Here is an 18,460-nt window from a genome sequence, read left to right on the forward strand (position 1 = left end):
AAGTTTCAATTATAGAAGATATACACAAACCCCAAAAGAAATGGTTGCCGGCCACGGAGCGAGTAGGAGGCTTGGCTCCGCTCCAGGCTACAAAGTTTCAATTGTAGAAGGTAAATAAATTTCAGATACCAGGGCCTCTGCTTGGGTCACCAGGGGGCGTGGCCGGCCTGCAAACCACCACAGGCCCTTCACCCAGGCCGCCCCACACCCCAAGGGAACCCCCACCCTGATCCGGGACATCCTTCAGGGCAAACCAGCCGGCCCCCACCCGTGCACCAGGCCTCTATCCTATCTAAAAAAAAAGAGTAATATGCATATTGACCATCACTCCAACACACAAGATTGCTGCCCCCATGTGGTCAAAGATTCTGCCCCCATGTGGACACAAGATGGCCAGCAGGGGAGGGCAGTTGGGAGGGACCAGGACTGCAAGGGAGGGCAGTTGGGGGCAATCAAGCCTGCAGGGGAGGGCAGTTAGGGGTGACCAAGCCAGCAGAGGAGGGAAGTTGGGGGTGACCGGGCCTGCAGGGAAGGGCAGTTGGGTGGGACCCAGGCCTGCAGGGGAGGGCAGTTAGGGGTGACCAGGCCTGCAGGGGAGGGCAGTTAGGGGCAAACACGCTGGCAGGGGAGGAGTTAGGCATCAATCAGGCTGGCAGGCAGAAGCGGTTAGGGGCAATCAGGAAGGCAGGCAGGTGAGCAGTTGGGAGCCAGCAGTCCTGGATTGTGAGAGGGATGTCCAACTGCCCGTTTAGGCCCGATCCCACCAGGACATCTCTGGAGGGGTCCCAGATTGGAGAGGGTGCAGTCGGACATCTCTGGAGGGGTCCCAGATTGGAGAGGGTGCAGGCTGGCCTGAGGGACATCCCTCCTCCTTGCCCCTCCCCCCATGCACGAATTTCATGCACCAGGTCTCTAGTTTATATATAAGAATCTGAATTATTATGTAAGGTCATTCTATTAAAGAAGCCTTTTGGTGGAATGACAAGACTGATCTTCAGTTATTTGTAATTTATAAATTTTTGTTCCAATAAATTTCATGTCTTCATTTTTATTATTCAATTAGTAGTGATAAAAGATACTCATGCTAAAGTAATTTATAGACTTGATATGATTTTATTCTTGTATCAAGATTCTGACAATCTGTGGCAAAGAGAATCAACATTGACTTTTTCGTTGTTTTTCATTCATAGCTGTAATATATCTGAAGTTAACTCATTATAGCTATATTACAACAGTCTACTTTTGGGATAGAAATCTAATATTATGTATCAGAGACTGAGATATAATCTTCTGAATTGACTCAAACACAGTAGAGTCTCATTTCTGTTATATATGTAATCTGATCTTATATCTATCATAAGTACTTTTTTGTTTTTTTTTTTTTGTTTTTTTTTTACACCTGCATGTAATAGAAGAAGTTAAGTTTGAATTGCACACTCCAAGAACTGGGAGGGCAGTGACTTCACTTATGCCTTTTATTGTTTGGTCTTTCATTAGCCTCTGCTTTTAATGTATTTTACAGAATGTTTTAGGTATTAGGACTTAGGTGGAAAATCTGTAAAAGATATGTAGGTGAGCTGATACTGAGTGACCACACAGTGGCATAAATGAACTCATAGGGTAACCATTCTGCCCTCCCAGTTAAGTAAGGATACATATAAGCACCTGTCAGAGAAATTCTTTTATAATCTCAAAGAGGTAATAATTGGTATGATTTTTCCTTAAAATAGCCATTATTAAATCAAATTTTATCTAAATTAATCCCTCCAAATATGTTTTCTTTTGTTCTCTATGAAGGTTCCAGTCCATTGGATCATGTTCAATCTTCTTTACCCAACAATCCTTTATTTGAAAAAAGTGAAACAGAAATTCCCATTTGTGATACAGCATTGAATCAGACCATTGAGAGCAGTCCATCCTTTGCTGCAGTACAACATAGTGGGGAAGGCAGGGAGACCTTAGGAAGCAGTACAAATCTTCATAATAACTCTGAGAAAGAATATACTCCAGCAGCCTGTAATGCCTCAAGTGTCCAAAATGGAATTGCATTGGTTCATACTGACTCTTATGATCCAGATGGCAGACATGGAGAGGAGGATAATGACCGTCTTCAGCTTTCTTCAGAAGTTGTGGAAGGTGGTAGACATCAGGAAGCTTTGGGCAATACAGTATTTGAGTTGGAAAATGGAGAGGTGGAGGCAAATACAGGTCTTTTACCACCAGTTCCCGCTTTTAACTGTGAAATACAAGATGAGTTTGAAGAGTTTGATTCAGCGCCTTTAGTGAAAAGTTCTACTGGTGACATTGTCAGTCAAACCAATCAGGAATTTCGGAGGTCCTCTTCTGAAGAGGAAGTTATTAGGAAGAAAGAACAAAATAATACTAGCCAGGAGAGAAAGAGAGAAAATTCAACTGAAGATACAGCCTGTGCTCTGGGGCATATTTGCAGTGAACAAAATACCAGGGATAGGGACAAGCAGGGAAGTTCTCCTGAACAGGTAGTGAGGCCTAAAGTTAGAAAACTGATAAGTTCAAGCCAGGTGAACCAAGAATCAGGTTTTAATAGGCATGAGGCTAAACAAAGAAGTGTTCAGAGGTGGAGGGAGGCTTTGGAAGTTGAGGAAAATGGCTCAGATGACCTCTTGATAAAATGTGATGACTACGATGGAGAACATGATTGTATGTTCTTGGATCTACCTTTCGCACGAGTTACACAGAGTGAAACAGAAAATAACCAAATAACATCAGAAAGTGGAGCCACAGCAGGAAGGCAAGGAGTTATGGATAACACCTTTTGGAATAGCTGTGGAGATTATTACCAACTGTATGACAAAGATGAAGACAGGTAAGGTTTTATTCAATACTTTGTCAGATTGTGTAGTGAACGAAGTGATTTCTTTCTACTACCATGGTGTTTGATGGATGTGCTCTCTGACATCACAGGGAATTACGTAGATATTTTAACATATCAAATATTCTTTAAAAAATATGTATTTTTATTGATTTCAGAGAGGAAGGGAGAGGGGGAGAGAGAGATAGAAACATCAATGATGAGAGAGAATCATTGATCGGCTGCCTCCTAAATGACCCCCCACTGGGGGTTGAGCCCACAATCTGGGCATGTGCCCTGACGAGGAATCGAACTGTGACCATCTGGTTTGTAGGTCAGTGCTCAACCACTGGGCCATACTGGCCAGGTTCAAATATTCTTATTTACCAAGTGCTAACCATACATGCAAAGTAGTGGTTAGTTTTTTACAGAAAACTGTCTTTGAGATGTTGCAGGAGTTCACAGAAATTATATCAAGGTGATTATTATTACAAAACAATAGATACTAATTTAATTCTTTGTATCTCAGTTTATGAAATTCAAGGTGAACATTTATCGTAGTTTTAAAAATTCTGTGGTAAGCCAGTCTAGGTATGTAACAGGGATCAGAAGTTTTTTTAATCCTCACCAGAGGATATTTTTCTATTGATTTTTAGAGAGAGTGGAAGGGAGAGGGAGGGAGAGCGATACATCGGTGTGAGAGAGACACATCAATTGGTTGCTGCCCAGACTGGGACCAGAGATCGAGGCTGCAACTGAGGTATGTATCCTTGACCTGAATCACACCTGGGACCCTTCAGTCCACAGGCTGACGCTCTATCCACTGCGCCAAACTGGCTAAGGCCATAACTTTTCTTATAATAAGCATTCTGATCCCTGTTACATACTTTTCTATTTTTCCAAAATGTAAAACCACAGAAAGAGAAATGGAGAATTTCTTTGTCCAGTTGCTGACTCTTATCCCATAGTCCAAATGTCCTTTTAAGCTAGTTGAAACCCCAACTATGATCAATTACAAAGCAATTCCAAGATTATTAGCTTGTGGAAATATTTTTTTTTAACTAGAATGTGCAACAAAGGAAGACATCCTTTAGAATATGAATATACTTTATGTATTTTATACCATATAACAAAATTAATAAAATACCATATGAATTAACTAACTTGTAGGAACTGTTGAAATATAATACCTATACCATCATGGAAGTTTGTAAACTTTAAGGCTTAATAGACTATATTTTTGTAGCCTACTATTTTTTAAGTTAAGGGTAAAGATAGTTAAAAACTTTTGTCTGACATTTCTATTTTTCCAGTTTAGGTCCACAATCTTTTATCCAAAATCCACAAAGTTCTAAAAATGGATGTTGGCAGCAAAACCTGACTTGATGTTAACTTACTTGACAGCAGATCTGGGTCTGAACTAAAATAAGTCCTTTTTTTCAAGTATTTATAAATTTTGTTGCAGTAATATGAGTGCTTGATTACTGGGTGCTGGCTTAGACCCACTGGGAATTTAGGTAATGTTCTAAATCTCAAGGGGGCTGGGGGAGGGGGAGGCGGGAATCTAAATCATAAAACATTTATTCCTAAGACGTTTGGATTGGATTGTTAACTGTATTTACCTTGAAGTTACTATTAAAAAAATAAAACAACTTAGTCTTAGATAACTTATCTTTTGAAAGTATAAGGGTGTTGCACTTTTTTCCCATTACATTTTTTTGCTTTTGAAGAAAGTCATTTAATTTGGCTGTGCCCTCTCCATTGTGGACACACTAATAAAAAATAAAAACCTCTTTTGTTTGCTTTTAATAGTCAGGCAAAATGTCATTTAATGAAGTTGAAATTTTTATGCTATTTGCCAACCTAAAGAGAAAACATAGTTTTCTTGACTCTTGGCTTTTAAATTGATTCTTTTTGTGAATGGAAGTGTTTTCTTTGTTTAGAATAATTCTGGGTTTTTTTAATAGTTATAGGGTGTTGTATTAGCATACGTATTTATAATTTTTCCCTTAAGTGAAATGTCATTAATCTGAACAATAATAGATTTTTTTTTAAATATATTTTTATTGATTTTTTTACAGAGAGGAAGGGAGAGGGATAGTTAGAAACATCAATGAGAGAGAAACATCGATCAGCTGCCTCCTGCACACCCCCTACTGGGGATATGCCCGAAACCAAGGTACATGCCCTTGACTGGAATCAAACCTGGGACCCTTCAGTCTGCAGGCCGACGCTCTATCCACTGAGCCAAACCGGTCAGGGCAATAGATTTTTTTTTTTATAAACAGATTATACAGATGAGAAAAGTACTTATAGTTAATAGAAGCTTTTTTTATCAACTTTTTAATAATATATTGACTTACAGAACCTGTAGTTGGGTGTGCTTAAATGATAAAAGTAATTTTGGAGCACTTTTAAAAAACACATTGAAATGCCAGAAACAGGATTTTTTTAAAGATTCACCACAGAATAAGTGTAATGGTTCTATTTAAGATTCTACTTATATTTTCATCTATAAATCTTAAGATATGTTTTAGGGCTTCATTTCAATAGTCACTACAATTTTAACGAGGAATTCTATTTCTATCTTAACTGTTTCCAGTTCCTCTGCACTTGCTCCCTGCAAAGGATCACAGTTGCCAGATACCTTTTAATACGGTGTGAGATAAAGGTTGAAATTTAAGAGTTGTAACTCCTATTTAGTTTAATTTTGCCAACTGTTCATCTACCTGATGTTTTACGGTAGTCCTGCTCAGTTCTGATATTAGCAGGTTGGAGAAATGGGGAACACAGTCACTCTACCATAAGTGTTTTGAGAAGGAAAGTACAAATAGCTTCTGCTTTGAATCTGCATGATTTTTTTTTTTGAGTTTTCACTGCTTTGTAAAACATAGATGATGTACTTGAAAAATATTTTATGTTTGTATTATAACAGTTACAAATTGAACTCCCTTATCAAGAGCATAACTAAAATTTACTGTGATATATGTAGATACAGAAATTTTGGCCACTTTAGAAACATACAGTGTATATATTCTTTATCAGTGGAAAGGCATATTAATGAATGCATGACCCTTTTCTTCCCTGAAAAATTGTAAATGATCACTTAATCACATCTGAAACATTACAATCTATGGGAAAAGCACTGCGGCTGGTAGCATTGCTCTGAGCTGTTTGACAGGAACTGAGCACCACCTTATTAAATTAGAACTGTAAGGGGAATTTTAATGGGCAGCATATAATTACCAGACTTGGAATTAGTCCAAAGAGCTAAGGTTAATATCCTGCTCTTTTGAAATACACCCTGAGAACTTTAATAACTGTTGAAGACAGATCTTGAGTTTAAAAGGACCTTTTAGCCATGTCAGTACATTTTAACCTTGGGCCTAACTGTTCTCCTAACCATTTCTTATAGCACTTGAGGTTTCTTTCACCGTTTTTTCTGTCCCTACTTAACCTTGCTTAAAAAGTAAAAAACTTACCTCAGACAAAAATATTGTGACTGCTTTTTTTGTTGATGATGTTGGGAGAATAAAAAGAGTATTAGCTATTTAGTTTATTTCAGTTTGATATATTAAAAAAGGATTTATTGAAATCCTCCTAAGTGTCAGACTTTGTTCTGGGTACTCTGTAAATGTGAATAATCATGATCCTTGTTTCCTTGGTATTCACCAACCTAATGAAGAAGACAAGATGTACGGGTAATTATCAGACTAAATTAAGCTCCTTTCCTCTTCTATATAAGTTAGGTCAGGGCCATGAAGAAAGAGCTCCTCTGATCTTCCTGTATTGCGACAAATAAAACATCTATGAGCAGCCAAGACAAAGGTCTTAAAACACACACTCTAACATTTTAGCATACCCTTTCATCTTGTTTCCAAGTTCATAAGGATAAACAGCTTTGTTCTACAGTCATGCTTGGGGGTTTACAGATTATAATATTATGATATTAAGGGAAAGAACCAGAAAGTTGTAAAAAGCAGGTACAATTCAAAAAAGATACCATTTGGTCCTTATTTACTAAATTAAGCAGGCTTGTATATTTAAACAACTTCCATATATATCACTATTACAACATGGTTAAATGTTAACAGTGGTGAAATGTCCTAGACTGTTTAGATTATGTTCAGTATACTATCTTTGAAAATGCAAAGAATTATATGCTTTAACACAGTTTCCATCCAGAGTATTTTCAATAAAGTTTTTTTGATCCTCTCTCATTAGTCAGGTAACAAAATTATCTAAACTTATCTAAACGATTTGTACATAAATTATTTGTTTAGAAATCACATAATTTCATCTCATATGTGAAAAAAGTTTTTGGGTCACAACTGAATGTGTAAAAAGTATAACATTCTAATAAGTTTTAGTGGTCTGCTTTTTAATATAGCTCTAAATGTTAATGGGAGACAATACTAGAGCATATGAAAATTAAACTGGTACTTAATTTAGTTTTTCTTTTGAGAATTTAAATGTTTAACTCATGTGTTTTTATAATCAAGAACAAATGGTCCTCTAATCCATAATTATTTCATATCCTATTTGTTCTGTTGCTTACTCTCTTTGAAAACTTATTTTTAAATTCTTTCTCTTTTTGCTTTTAGTTTCATGCACTCCTGTCACTCTTTGGTAGATAGCTTTGTCTCCTGCTTTCTTATAAATACTGAAATAGTTAACCATGAATTTTCTTGTTTTCTTCTTCTTTATATTAGAACTAGAGTCCTGGTGCATGAAAATTCATGCACTGGAGGGGGGTGGGTCCCTCAGCCCAGCCTGCCCCCTCTCACAGTCCAGGAGCCCTCAGGGGCGGAGGCACCCAGCGATCAGGGGAAGGCGACACCCCCATCACACCTCTGCTGCTGCCACTGCCGGCAGTGCAAGCCTCAACCGGCCCTGGTTACCTGAGCCTCGGGCGGCCCTGGGTAGCTGTCATCCGAGGCTTGCCTGTGCCTCAGGCTGGCCCTGGGGAGCTGAGGGCGGGTCTGGCTGCACCATGCGCCTGCCACTCCCCTCCCCCCTAGCTGGGCTGAAAGGACTGTGGGACTCCAGCGGCAGGTGCAAGGAGCAACCGGACCCGCCTGAGGGGACTGAGCGCCACCATCTTGTGGCTATGGGCGCCACCATCTTTGTGACGGTGTGATGGTCAATTTGCATATTCCCTCTTTATTAGATAGGATAGGATATCTCAGTATTTCTATTTTCAATGAAGAGGGGTAACTTTTCTCATTCTGTGCCTGCAGTCATATCTGACACCTTTTCTATTCTTATTCCTAGGTTGTTCCCCTCCACCTCCCATTCTCCAGTTTTTCTAAGTCTGGGGGAAGATCTTCACTTGATCTTGCTCCCTCTATTAACTAATTGCCCGTTTGTTTTTCTCTTTCATTGCTGACTTTTCAGAGTAAATGTTCCATACTCATATCTTCTATTCCTTCACTATCCACTCTTCTTAAACACTTCCAGGTCTATTTCTCAATATTATTTGTCTATCTGTAATGTTAACAATGACCTGATTTCCACAGTCAGGTGACTTTTTTCAGTATTCATTTTCTTTGACTACAGTGCTACTACTAAGCTTGCTCACCCTTTCCTGCTCTACAGTTTCTCTTCCATCGACCCATGTCTCCTCCAGACCCCTGGAGGCTTTGTGGACCAAAAGATAAAGCAAGGATATTGTGTAGGCACTTTTGTAACCATTTTAAAATGAAAAAAACAAAAACAAAAAAAACCACAAAAACCATTCTTAGCTTCCAGCTCGTAAAACAATGGACAGGTGGCTAGATTTGACTCATGGGCCAGGGCAGAATTTACTGACCTCTGGTAAAGAGACTAAAATTAAAGCTAATTTGATTACCAGGTGGCTGATATTACCATTTAGTAAGACAAACCAGAGGATATAGACTTTCTTAGGTATAGAAAAGAGGAAAATGGTGGTGTGCTGGTTGGAAATCCAAATGAAAGGTCTAAGCAAACAGCTTATATAATGAAGAAAGTAACTGCCACCTTTATTAAATGTTTGCCCTTTTCCAAAAATTGTGCTAACCATTTTATCTATAGTATTCATTTAAACATTACTATAGCCCTGAAAATTAAATATTAATATTCTCATTTTACAGATGAGGAATAGTGAGTTTAGGGAAGTTAAATGCCTGGGTTTGCATTATTAGTACTGAGCCAGGATCCTAACCTAAATCTGTCTTACTTCAAAGCTTGTGTTTAGCAATGTGGCATTCCACTACCAGGGGTAAAAAGAGGCTGTCATAGATGGAACTTTCACCTGATGTAAAATATATAAATATAGTATTTTGTTTCTTCGGTAAGGAAATTGCCTGTAGTAGGTTCTTTGTTTTCTGTTTGTTTTTGTTTTTTTTTTATAGTAAAAAAAAAAAAAAGAATTGTTATCAGAGTTACATAGTCACCTCTGACTAGCTCTGTCTGAGCCAATTTGGACTTTTAAATTAATAATAGACATTAAGTTTGAAATTTGTCATAATGTTCAGAATGAAATATTAATAGGAAATTGTTTATGTATTACTTTCTACCACTTATATCAAAAATGCATATTAATTTCTGGAACATACTTTTAAAGAGGATTAATTTTTGGCCCTTTTGAAATAAACTGATATCGCTAAAAGTTTTAAAACCATGCAGTTGCACAGTCTTAGTTTACAAATACTTCCTATTCAGGCTTATCTCTTCAGATACTTTTTTGGTCATTATTAAAGAAGCTGTGATTTTATACTTATAAAAAATACCTTTCAATGTATTGTTAAAGAGGTAGCTGTGCTGTAGTGAGTTTTACTAAATAGACAAGATGTCTAGTCCATGAGTTAACCAAGAACGAAAGAATGATCTGGGCCTGAAAGGGAAAAAAGGTGAAGTGATTATAAAGACATTCTTGATGGTGGGAGAAATGCTTGTGGCGAAAGTTCATATTTCAGGGACAGTATCTGAAATGAAGTATTCATGTAACAAAACAGTTGGATATAACAATGTACTAGTAACTGGCATCAGATTGTAGAAAATCATATATGCTATTTAAAGTTTCAACTTTTTTTATATAGTCCAGACTTTTCCAAACTGGGTGAAATATATTAAGTAGTACACAGACAAGTGTTACTAATTTTTATCATACTAGAGTCCCAGTGCACGGATTCGTGCATTGGTGGGGTCCCTCAGCCTGGCCTGCGCCTCTTGCATTCCAGGGCCCCTCAGGGGATGTCAGACTGCTGGTTTCGGTCCAATCCCCACAGGCCTGGCCAAAACCAGCAGTCTGACATTCCCGAGGGATGTAGTAGTTTGCGAAGTGGCAGGCGACCGGGGAGGAGCCCGAGCCCAGGCTGGGCGCCATGTGCGCTGCTCCCGCTCATCCCAGCCCTGCTGCGCCTGCCGGCCGCTGCCGATAGCACTACCATGGAGGCAGGAGAGGCTCGCGCTGCCGCAACTGCGCTTGCTAGCTGTGAGCCCTATGCCTGGCGCCTGTCCGTCAGCTGAGTGGTACTCCCACTGTGGGAGCACACTGACCACCAGGGGGCAGCTCCTGCGTTGAGCATCTGCCTCCTGGTGGTCACTGCGCATCATAACGACTGGTCGACCGGTCATTCGGTTGCTTAGGCTTTTATATATAGAGATATTTATTTTAATGGGAATAAAAAGTGTAGCTAAGTCATCAAATTTGGAATTTTATGGATATTGCTTAGGAGGTAACTAAATGTATTTGAATAAAAAATGTTAAAAAAGAGATTTGCTAACAGTTATTGGTAGCTTATTTACTAGGCACTGTTAGAATGTTTAATATATATTAACTCATTTAGTCATCACATGAACTCAGTGAGCTCTTAGACACTATTATATTTACCTGGTATGTGAAGTGATAAAGGCACAGAGAGGTTAAGTAACTTTTTCACAGCTAATAAGTGGTGGATTCAAATCCTGGCAGGTTGACTCCAGAAGGACTTATCAGGCAGGTGAATTTTATTTTTAAAATATAACTTGAAAAGGAGTGTGAAATCTAAAAATGGATTAGTGGGCAGTTAGTGATTATGAAAGCTTAGTATGATAGGGCTGGGGATTGATATTTTAAAATTATCTTAGAGGTGAGGGTTATGTAAATGAGTAATAATGGTACAGGCCAGTGGTCTGCAAACTTTTTCTTAAAGGGCCAAATAGTAAATATTTTAGGGTTTGGTAAGTAAGAGACAAAATCAAAGATAAACATGTAAAAAAAAAATCTTATTTATTTATTTATTTATTTATTTATTTATTTTTAGCTCACAGACCATTTTTTAAAGGCAGCAGGGCCAAATTTGACCCAAAGGCTGTGGTTTGCCAATCTTTGACATAGGCTTCTTAAATATATTGACTATTGATAGACATTCTTTTTGTATTAAAATTTGTAGATATTTTGTTATTTCATTCATCTAGAAAAGTTCAGAAGTTCCGTGTGTTAACCTTTCTGAACAGGATCATACTCTGAGTAAAATGTCTAAACTGAGGTATTTCTTTTAGTATGTAAAAAATCACCACAAATTAATATAGAAATCTTACCTAAATATTCTCAAAATTGGAATTGGTAATTTAGCTTTGAATTGAGCTTCATAGTCAAGGAAATAGCTTAATAAGCTCCTTTAAATCTGTTTTCTGGTAGATTTTTATACTGATGCAAGCTTAGAAATGATTTACTTGATCTTAGATTATTCTTTGGGTCACAGAAAATTTTACAGGCATTTTATTTGCATTTATTGCCTTTTACTTGCTATCCTAGAGCTACATTGCATTCCTTCACCAGGATGTCTGTGCCCTGCTGTCCACTGTTTATGGAAAATTGGATGCTGATTTTACTTCTTCTAACTTCTCAGAGCTCAGATTAGTGCTGTTCTTTGTTAATAGCATTTTGATCTCTTGGGTTCATCTACCTACAGAAGAAGGTTCTCACTAACTAGTCTAGATATTAATAATATATTGTCATCATAAAGAAAAGACAATTTCTTACCAGTTATTACTTCCTTTCAAAAACATGAACTAAAATGGATTTCTCAAAAGTCAGTGCACAAAAGGAATTCTTTAAAGGATTCTTGACCACAATGGTTGAGATGGTTGGAAGGGACATTTAAGATTTCTTTTTAACATCAGTAAGTAATATTTTTGCCTTTGGTAGTATGACTGGAGCTTTTAAGAGTAGTTAAATGTAACCAGATTAACCAGAGTTAAATATAACCAATAAAATAATTTTCTGAGGTTCTTTATTAACCCCTTATCATATATGTCTTGGTTTCTTACCTAAATATTCTCTTGAATTGAAATATATTTTGGGCTCATAGTCCTACCAAAGAACTTCACTAAAGGTTTGTCAGTGCTTTTTTATATGAATTTAAATGTATCTTCATTTTAAAGTCTGTGCAAAAGGAAGGAAAAAATAGTTAAGCTTTTAAAACATGATAATAGTAGAAATTTATTCATAGAAGACATTTCATCATTTTGTCATTATGTTTAGACAGTTGTTTTAATTAGAAAGTTGTTTTAATCAGGCCAGGTGAATAATAAATCTATCATTTATTTTATGTAGCATTTTATTTATAATTACCAAGTTTAAATTTTTACTTAAAAATATGTCTAAATATGAAGAACCTATATTTTGGCACCATGGAATTACTTACTTCCGTGAAGAAACTAATAAATTAATAATTCCATAACTTGCCTTGCCATATACTACATTCACTTGAAAAAGTTACATTCTGCCCAGCTGGAGTGACTCGGTTGGAGCATCGTCCCTTGCACCAAAAGGTTTCTGGTTCGATTCTCCGTCAGGGCACAGGCCCTAGGTTTCGGTTTCTCTCTCTCTCTATCTCTCATTTCTTGCTCACTCTTGCTCTCTCTCCTCTCGCCTCCTCTCCCCTGCCCTCCCCTCCCCTTCTTTTCAGCATGTCCTCAAGTGAGGATTTAAAAAAAGTTACATTCTGCTGAATATATTTATTTATTTATTCATTTTAAAAATTAACAACTGATGAAGCATGTGTGACATCAGTAGTCTACTCTATACCATGATGCCTGGTTAACACTCCAAATGATAAATGCACATATAATGACAATTTATTTTCTTTCTGTTCTAAATTTCCAGTTCAGAGTGCAGTGATGGAGAATGGTCTGCTTCTTTGCCTCATCGATTTTCTGGTACAGAAAAAGATCAGTCCTCAAGTGATGAAAGTTGGGAGACTCTTCCAGGAAAAGATGAAAATGAACCTGGACTACACAGTGATAGTAGTAGTCCTGAAGAAAACCAAGAGTTATCTCTTCAGGAAGGGTATGTTTAACAATGAGATGTATTGTTTTAAGAATGCTATATATCACATTCAAATGTTGGGTATGTTATTAAATGCATTTACAAGCCCTGTATAGGACCAGTAGGTCCTACTGATTTTTTTCATTATGGTTTTGATGTGTTACAAAGGACAGTCAAATTGAAAATACAGGCAATTTCAGTACCTTCTATTATAATACAGTATATGTTTCCACTTTGCTTTACTAAATAAAACTTGGTCATTGAAAAGATCACTTTGATGGAGTTAGGTATGAGTGAATTAGATCTGTAATTGCTATACAGTGGCATAGACAATGTGTAAATGAATGGGTATAGCTGTCTTGCAACAAGATTTTATTTATATAAACCAGTGACAGGCTAGAAATAACCTATGGGCTGCGGTTTACCAACCCTTGCTCTAGTTATTTCCACAAGAAGAGTGATTCTGGCTTTTAGGTTGATTTCACCCACAGAGACACACACACACACACACTTTTTTTTTTTAATTGCACTAAGGAAGTACCCCCGTTATTATTTTAGAATGTTTGCTAATTTTATTAAAGTCTTTTTAGCATCAGTGGAAATGATCATAAAGATTTTTCACTTTTAAAGAATAATTATTTTACTAGATTTCTTAATATTTAATTGCCCTTGTTTCCTGAAATAAACTCAACATGATCACATAATCATGGTTTATTCTCATTATAGTGAACTGCTGGATTCTATTTGCTAATATTTTACATAGGATTTTAATATTGAGAGCCATTGTGCAAATTGTTGCTAGTTTTTTTTTTGTTTTGTTTTTGTTTTGTCTTGATGACAGTTTGATACTTTGCTAAAAGGTTGTGCTTCCTTTTTATCTTTTTGAATCCTGGTGTTTAAGTAGATTATTTATTCCTTTAAATAACTTACTCATTCCTTTAAAGTTGTTTAAATAGCTTCTTATTTAAATAGCTTGTTTATTCCTTTAAATGTTATTAGTATTTGTTTGTGAAACCTAGGCTTGATGATGGAGTATCTTTAATTTTAATTTTCTTCTATGATAATTAGTTGGTTCTAATATTTAGTCTCATGGGATCAATTTTGGTGATATGTTTTCTTAGGAAAAATCTTTCAGCTTAGACTAATATTAAAATTAGTATTTCTCAAAGGGTATAAATTTCCAGCTTGAGATTAATTCTGTAAGAAAACCTGGGAGTAAAATATATTAGAAAATCTTTAAAGAAAGAAATTTACAAATATAATTGGTTTTGACACATTGGTAAGTTGAGGTGGAGTCTTTTGCTCTTCCTGATTTTATGTTCTATCATCTTTAATCACTATTACTTAATTTACTAATATTATTGTTTCATATGTAATTTGTGGTAGTAATTAGCTATTCATTCAGCAGATATTTATTGAGCATTTAATATATGCTAAGCATTGTGCTGGTTCCTGGGATTATATCAGTCAACAAGACAAATAAGATACCCTTGTGAAGTTCACATTATAGTGGGAGAGACAGGTAATAAAAGATACAAACATGATACAAACTGTGATGATTAGTCTGAAGGAAATAAAACACTAATTTGATAGAAAGTAACTGATAGGGGCCTACATTCAGGGAGACTTCTCTTAGGAATGACTTTTGAGCTGGGATCTGAAAGATAAGAATTAGCAGTTGAGGAAGAGCTTTCTGGGCAGAAACAAAAGTCAGAGCAGAGGCATTGAAAAGGAAAGGGCTTTGTATGTATGAAGGTAGTGTAGCTGAAGTGAAGGAGATGAAGTTCTCAGGAACCAGACTATGCAGGACATACAGCATCTGGAATTTATTCAGAGATCAGTGAAATTTTAACTGGAGAAGTCATTGATTTGACACACATTTTTAAAAGATCACTTTTAACTGTTTCATGGAGATTGAATTGGAAAGGGATTAAAGTTAAAAGGGGGGAAGCAGTAAATTTGGCTTTGGACTAGGGGATGATAAGTGAGGAGTAAGTAAAGAAAAGAGGTTTGAGAATATTTTTGAGTTATAAATAAAAGGATGAATTAGGTATAAGATGAAGGAGGAATCAGTCAATTATGGCTGGGTGTTTTGGTTTGAGTATTGGGTAGATGCTAATGTCACTGACTGAGATGGGGAAGTCTGGGGAGAGAACTGGGAAGTAGGAACTCTGGAAGTTTTAAGTGCCATTTGGACAGTGTAAATGGCATGCAGGCAACTGGATATTTAACTTTCAAGTTTAAGGAAAATGTCTCAGATTGTAATTAAATATAAGTATTATATGGGTATAAACAAAACACATTTGTAAGTCATCAGCTCCTTGCTTTGATATCCTATAATAGTAAAACTCACTAATTTGTTTAAAAAATAAAAGTGGGAGGTGAGAAGTAGAGAACTACCAGTAAAACACAGGACAACAATCATATTTAGACTGATAAGGAGAAGATCAGAGTTGAAATGTATTGTTTGGGAGAGGAGGGTTGAAAGTTAACTTTTGACATAGTTTAAATTTGTATGGTAAAATTTCAAGATTAACCACTGTAAGAGTAAATATAAGGTATATGTACTGGAAACCTGTAGAGGAGGAAAGAAAGGAATCAAGATGTGCAAAAGAACACTTAAAGTCAATTCGAATAAAAGGAAAGAAAGGGAGAAAAAAGCATAAAAACAGAAGAAAATAGAGATGAAAAACATAGAATATAGAAACAAGTCCTGCAATAAATATAAATTGCCTAATCCCTGCTTATAATAGCTTCAGATCAGTTGGTTTTCTTTAAGTTAAATGCAGTTTACAAAAGCATAAGTAAAAAGAAAGAAAGAAAATAAAAGGGTAGAAAATGATATTTCAGGCAAATACTAACTTAGAAAATGGTAGTTATATTAACATTAGCAAAGAAGGCATAAAGACACAAAAGCATTATTGGGGAGAGTGAGAGTCATTATGTAGTAAGTCCAATTTACCAGTAAAATGTAGCAATTTTAATTTGAATGCTCCTAATGAAATAGACTTATAATAAGTCAAAATTTGACCAAACTAGAGAATATTGATAAATTTATTATCGGGAAATGTTTAAATATGTTTCTCATTTACTGACAATTCATGGATCTAAAAAATTCATATATCTTTAGCATATTTTTACAACTCATTAAAGCATGGTTTAATGAGCACTTCACCCTTTGGAATACACAAACATATAAAAACCAAACTTGTACTAGGTTACAAAGCACAGGTTAACACATTTCAAAGAGTCATTTTCCTGCCCTCTATATTTTCTGACCACAGTGCTGTTAACTTAGAAATAAATTCAATTATCCATTCTTTTAAATCAGGAGGACAAAGAAGAAATAATAGAAATTTTAAATGTTCACAAGACAGTGATAATGAAAATACCACCAATCAAATTTTGTTGGATGCAATGAAATTGGTACTTAAAGGGAAATTTAAAAAATATTATATTAGAAAAGAATAAAAGCTGAAAATTGAGCTGTGCATTTAACTTAAAATAGAAAAGGAATGTTAGAATAAACAAAAGTAGATTAAAATTAGGAAAGATAAAAGCAGAGATTAAGGAAATCAGAAGTTGAAACTTTTGAAAGATTAAGAAAGATGGACAATACCTTTGGGACAAGGCATAAATAAGACTGAAATAAGTGGATACCGCTACAAACATAATAAAGATTGAGTATTAAAAAGAGTACTGGTAAACTTTGTACCAGTAAATTTGAAAACTTAGGAGAAATTGACAAATTTCTAGAAAAATAAAATTCAACAAAACACAGGAAGAAATACAAAGCCTGATAATACAATAACTATTACAATTTTTAACCAATGGTTTAATATCTTCCCATGGAGAAAAACAACTGACCTAGATGGTTTTAGAGCTGAATTCTCTTAAACTTTTAAGGATCATGTCATTCTACTCTTCAAGACTAGAAAAAAATTATTTCTCCAAATCATTTTAATCAGGTCAGTAGACCCTATGTGAATAAAATTTTTTTTCATTAAAATACATGTTAAAATGTATTTTAACAGAATTATTAAAATCTTAAACAGAATTATTGGAAATTGGAATTTGGAAATGTATTATTTTAAAAGGTAAAACTCAATTATGAATCTGAATTTATTTCAGAAATGCAAAGGTAGTTTCACATAAGTATAAATGTCATTCACCACATTAGCAAAATACAGAAGAAAATTCATATGATAGATTCTTTAGATGGAGGAAATAAATCACTTAATCATGTTTAATTCCTCCTCATCATAAAAACTCAGAAACTAGGACTAGAAGAGAATTTCCTTGATTTGATAAAAAGTCTCTAGTAAAAAAAAAGAAATCATTTTCAGTAAGGCAGAGTTTAAAAATCCCTGCTTAAAATAGGAGCAAGACAAGGGTGCTTACTAGCACTATTTCCATAGCCATTGTTGCTGGAGGTTTTAGCATGGCATGATGGGAAAATAATGGGTAGAAAGCTATCTATAAAAAGAAGAGAAAGTGAAAAGGCAAGAAAAAAATTAGGAGAATATATTTCTAGAACATAAAATCTTCATGTGCAGAATGTATGAAGAACTCCTAGAAATCAGTAAAGAAACAAACACTGACAATCTTAATTGCAAAATGAACAAATTCTTGAGCAGATAACTCACTGAAGAGGAAATATTAATGGTGAATAAAATATGCTTTTGATACTAATGTATCAAAAGATGCTCAGATCTTTAGTACCCAGAGGATTGTGTGTTAAGATCACAAGGAGGTGTCATTTTTTACTAATCCATTAGATTAGCAAAAATCAGAAAATTTGATGTCAGGGGTTTGGAAGATATGAATAATTTTTACACACTGCTTGTTAAGGTACAAAGTAGGTCAAATTCAACAAAATTATGTAATAACTATAACATTTGCATGGTAGACTACCCATCTATTCCACTTTTGGATACAAACCTTGGAGAAACTTCCACATATGGCTCAGAAGTTGTATATAAGAATGTTCTTTGCAGTACTTTTCATGAAAGCCATAAAACTGGATATAACCCAAATATTAATTAATAGGAGAAAATTAGTGGTGTATTCATATATGGAGTATTAGAAGCAATGGGAATGAATGAGCCACAGTTACATGCATAAACATGGATGAATGCAGAGAGATACAGTGCTGAGTGAAAACAGTAATTTCTGGAATCTATTTCATAAAGCTTAAAAACAAGCAGAAGTAAATATCTTCTTGAAGTATACAAAAGTAGTGAAAACTTTTCAAAAAGCAATGAAAGGACAATAGCAGCATCAAAATAGTTCTTTTCTCGGGGGGTTGAGGCCAACATATAGAGTAAAAGGTGGTAATAGTCAGTGGTAATATT

The 18,460-nt window shown here is 35.6% G+C and overlaps 1 protein-coding gene across 1 annotated transcript in view; it reads left to right on the forward strand.

Annotated features, from left to right (window-relative positions):
• PJA2 (praja ring finger ubiquitin ligase 2) overlaps nt 1–18,460 on the forward strand; it is a 73,285-nt gene that overhangs the window by 23,035 nt on the left and 31,790 nt on the right. The window contains exons 4-5 of the mRNA XM_079793374.1: nt 1,798–2,845; nt 12,945–13,127. Coding sequence (XP_079649500.1) covers nt 1,798–2,845; nt 12,945–13,127 — 1,231 coding nt within the window. The remainder of the gene's footprint in view (nt 1–1,797; nt 2,846–12,944; nt 13,128–18,460) is intronic.

Source organism: Cnephaeus nilssonii (genome assembly GCF_951640355.1).
Source record: "Cnephaeus nilssonii genome assembly, chromosome: 2".
In the NCBI taxonomy this organism is placed as follows: domain Eukaryota; kingdom Metazoa; phylum Chordata; class Mammalia; order Chiroptera; family Vespertilionidae; genus Cnephaeus; species Cnephaeus nilssonii.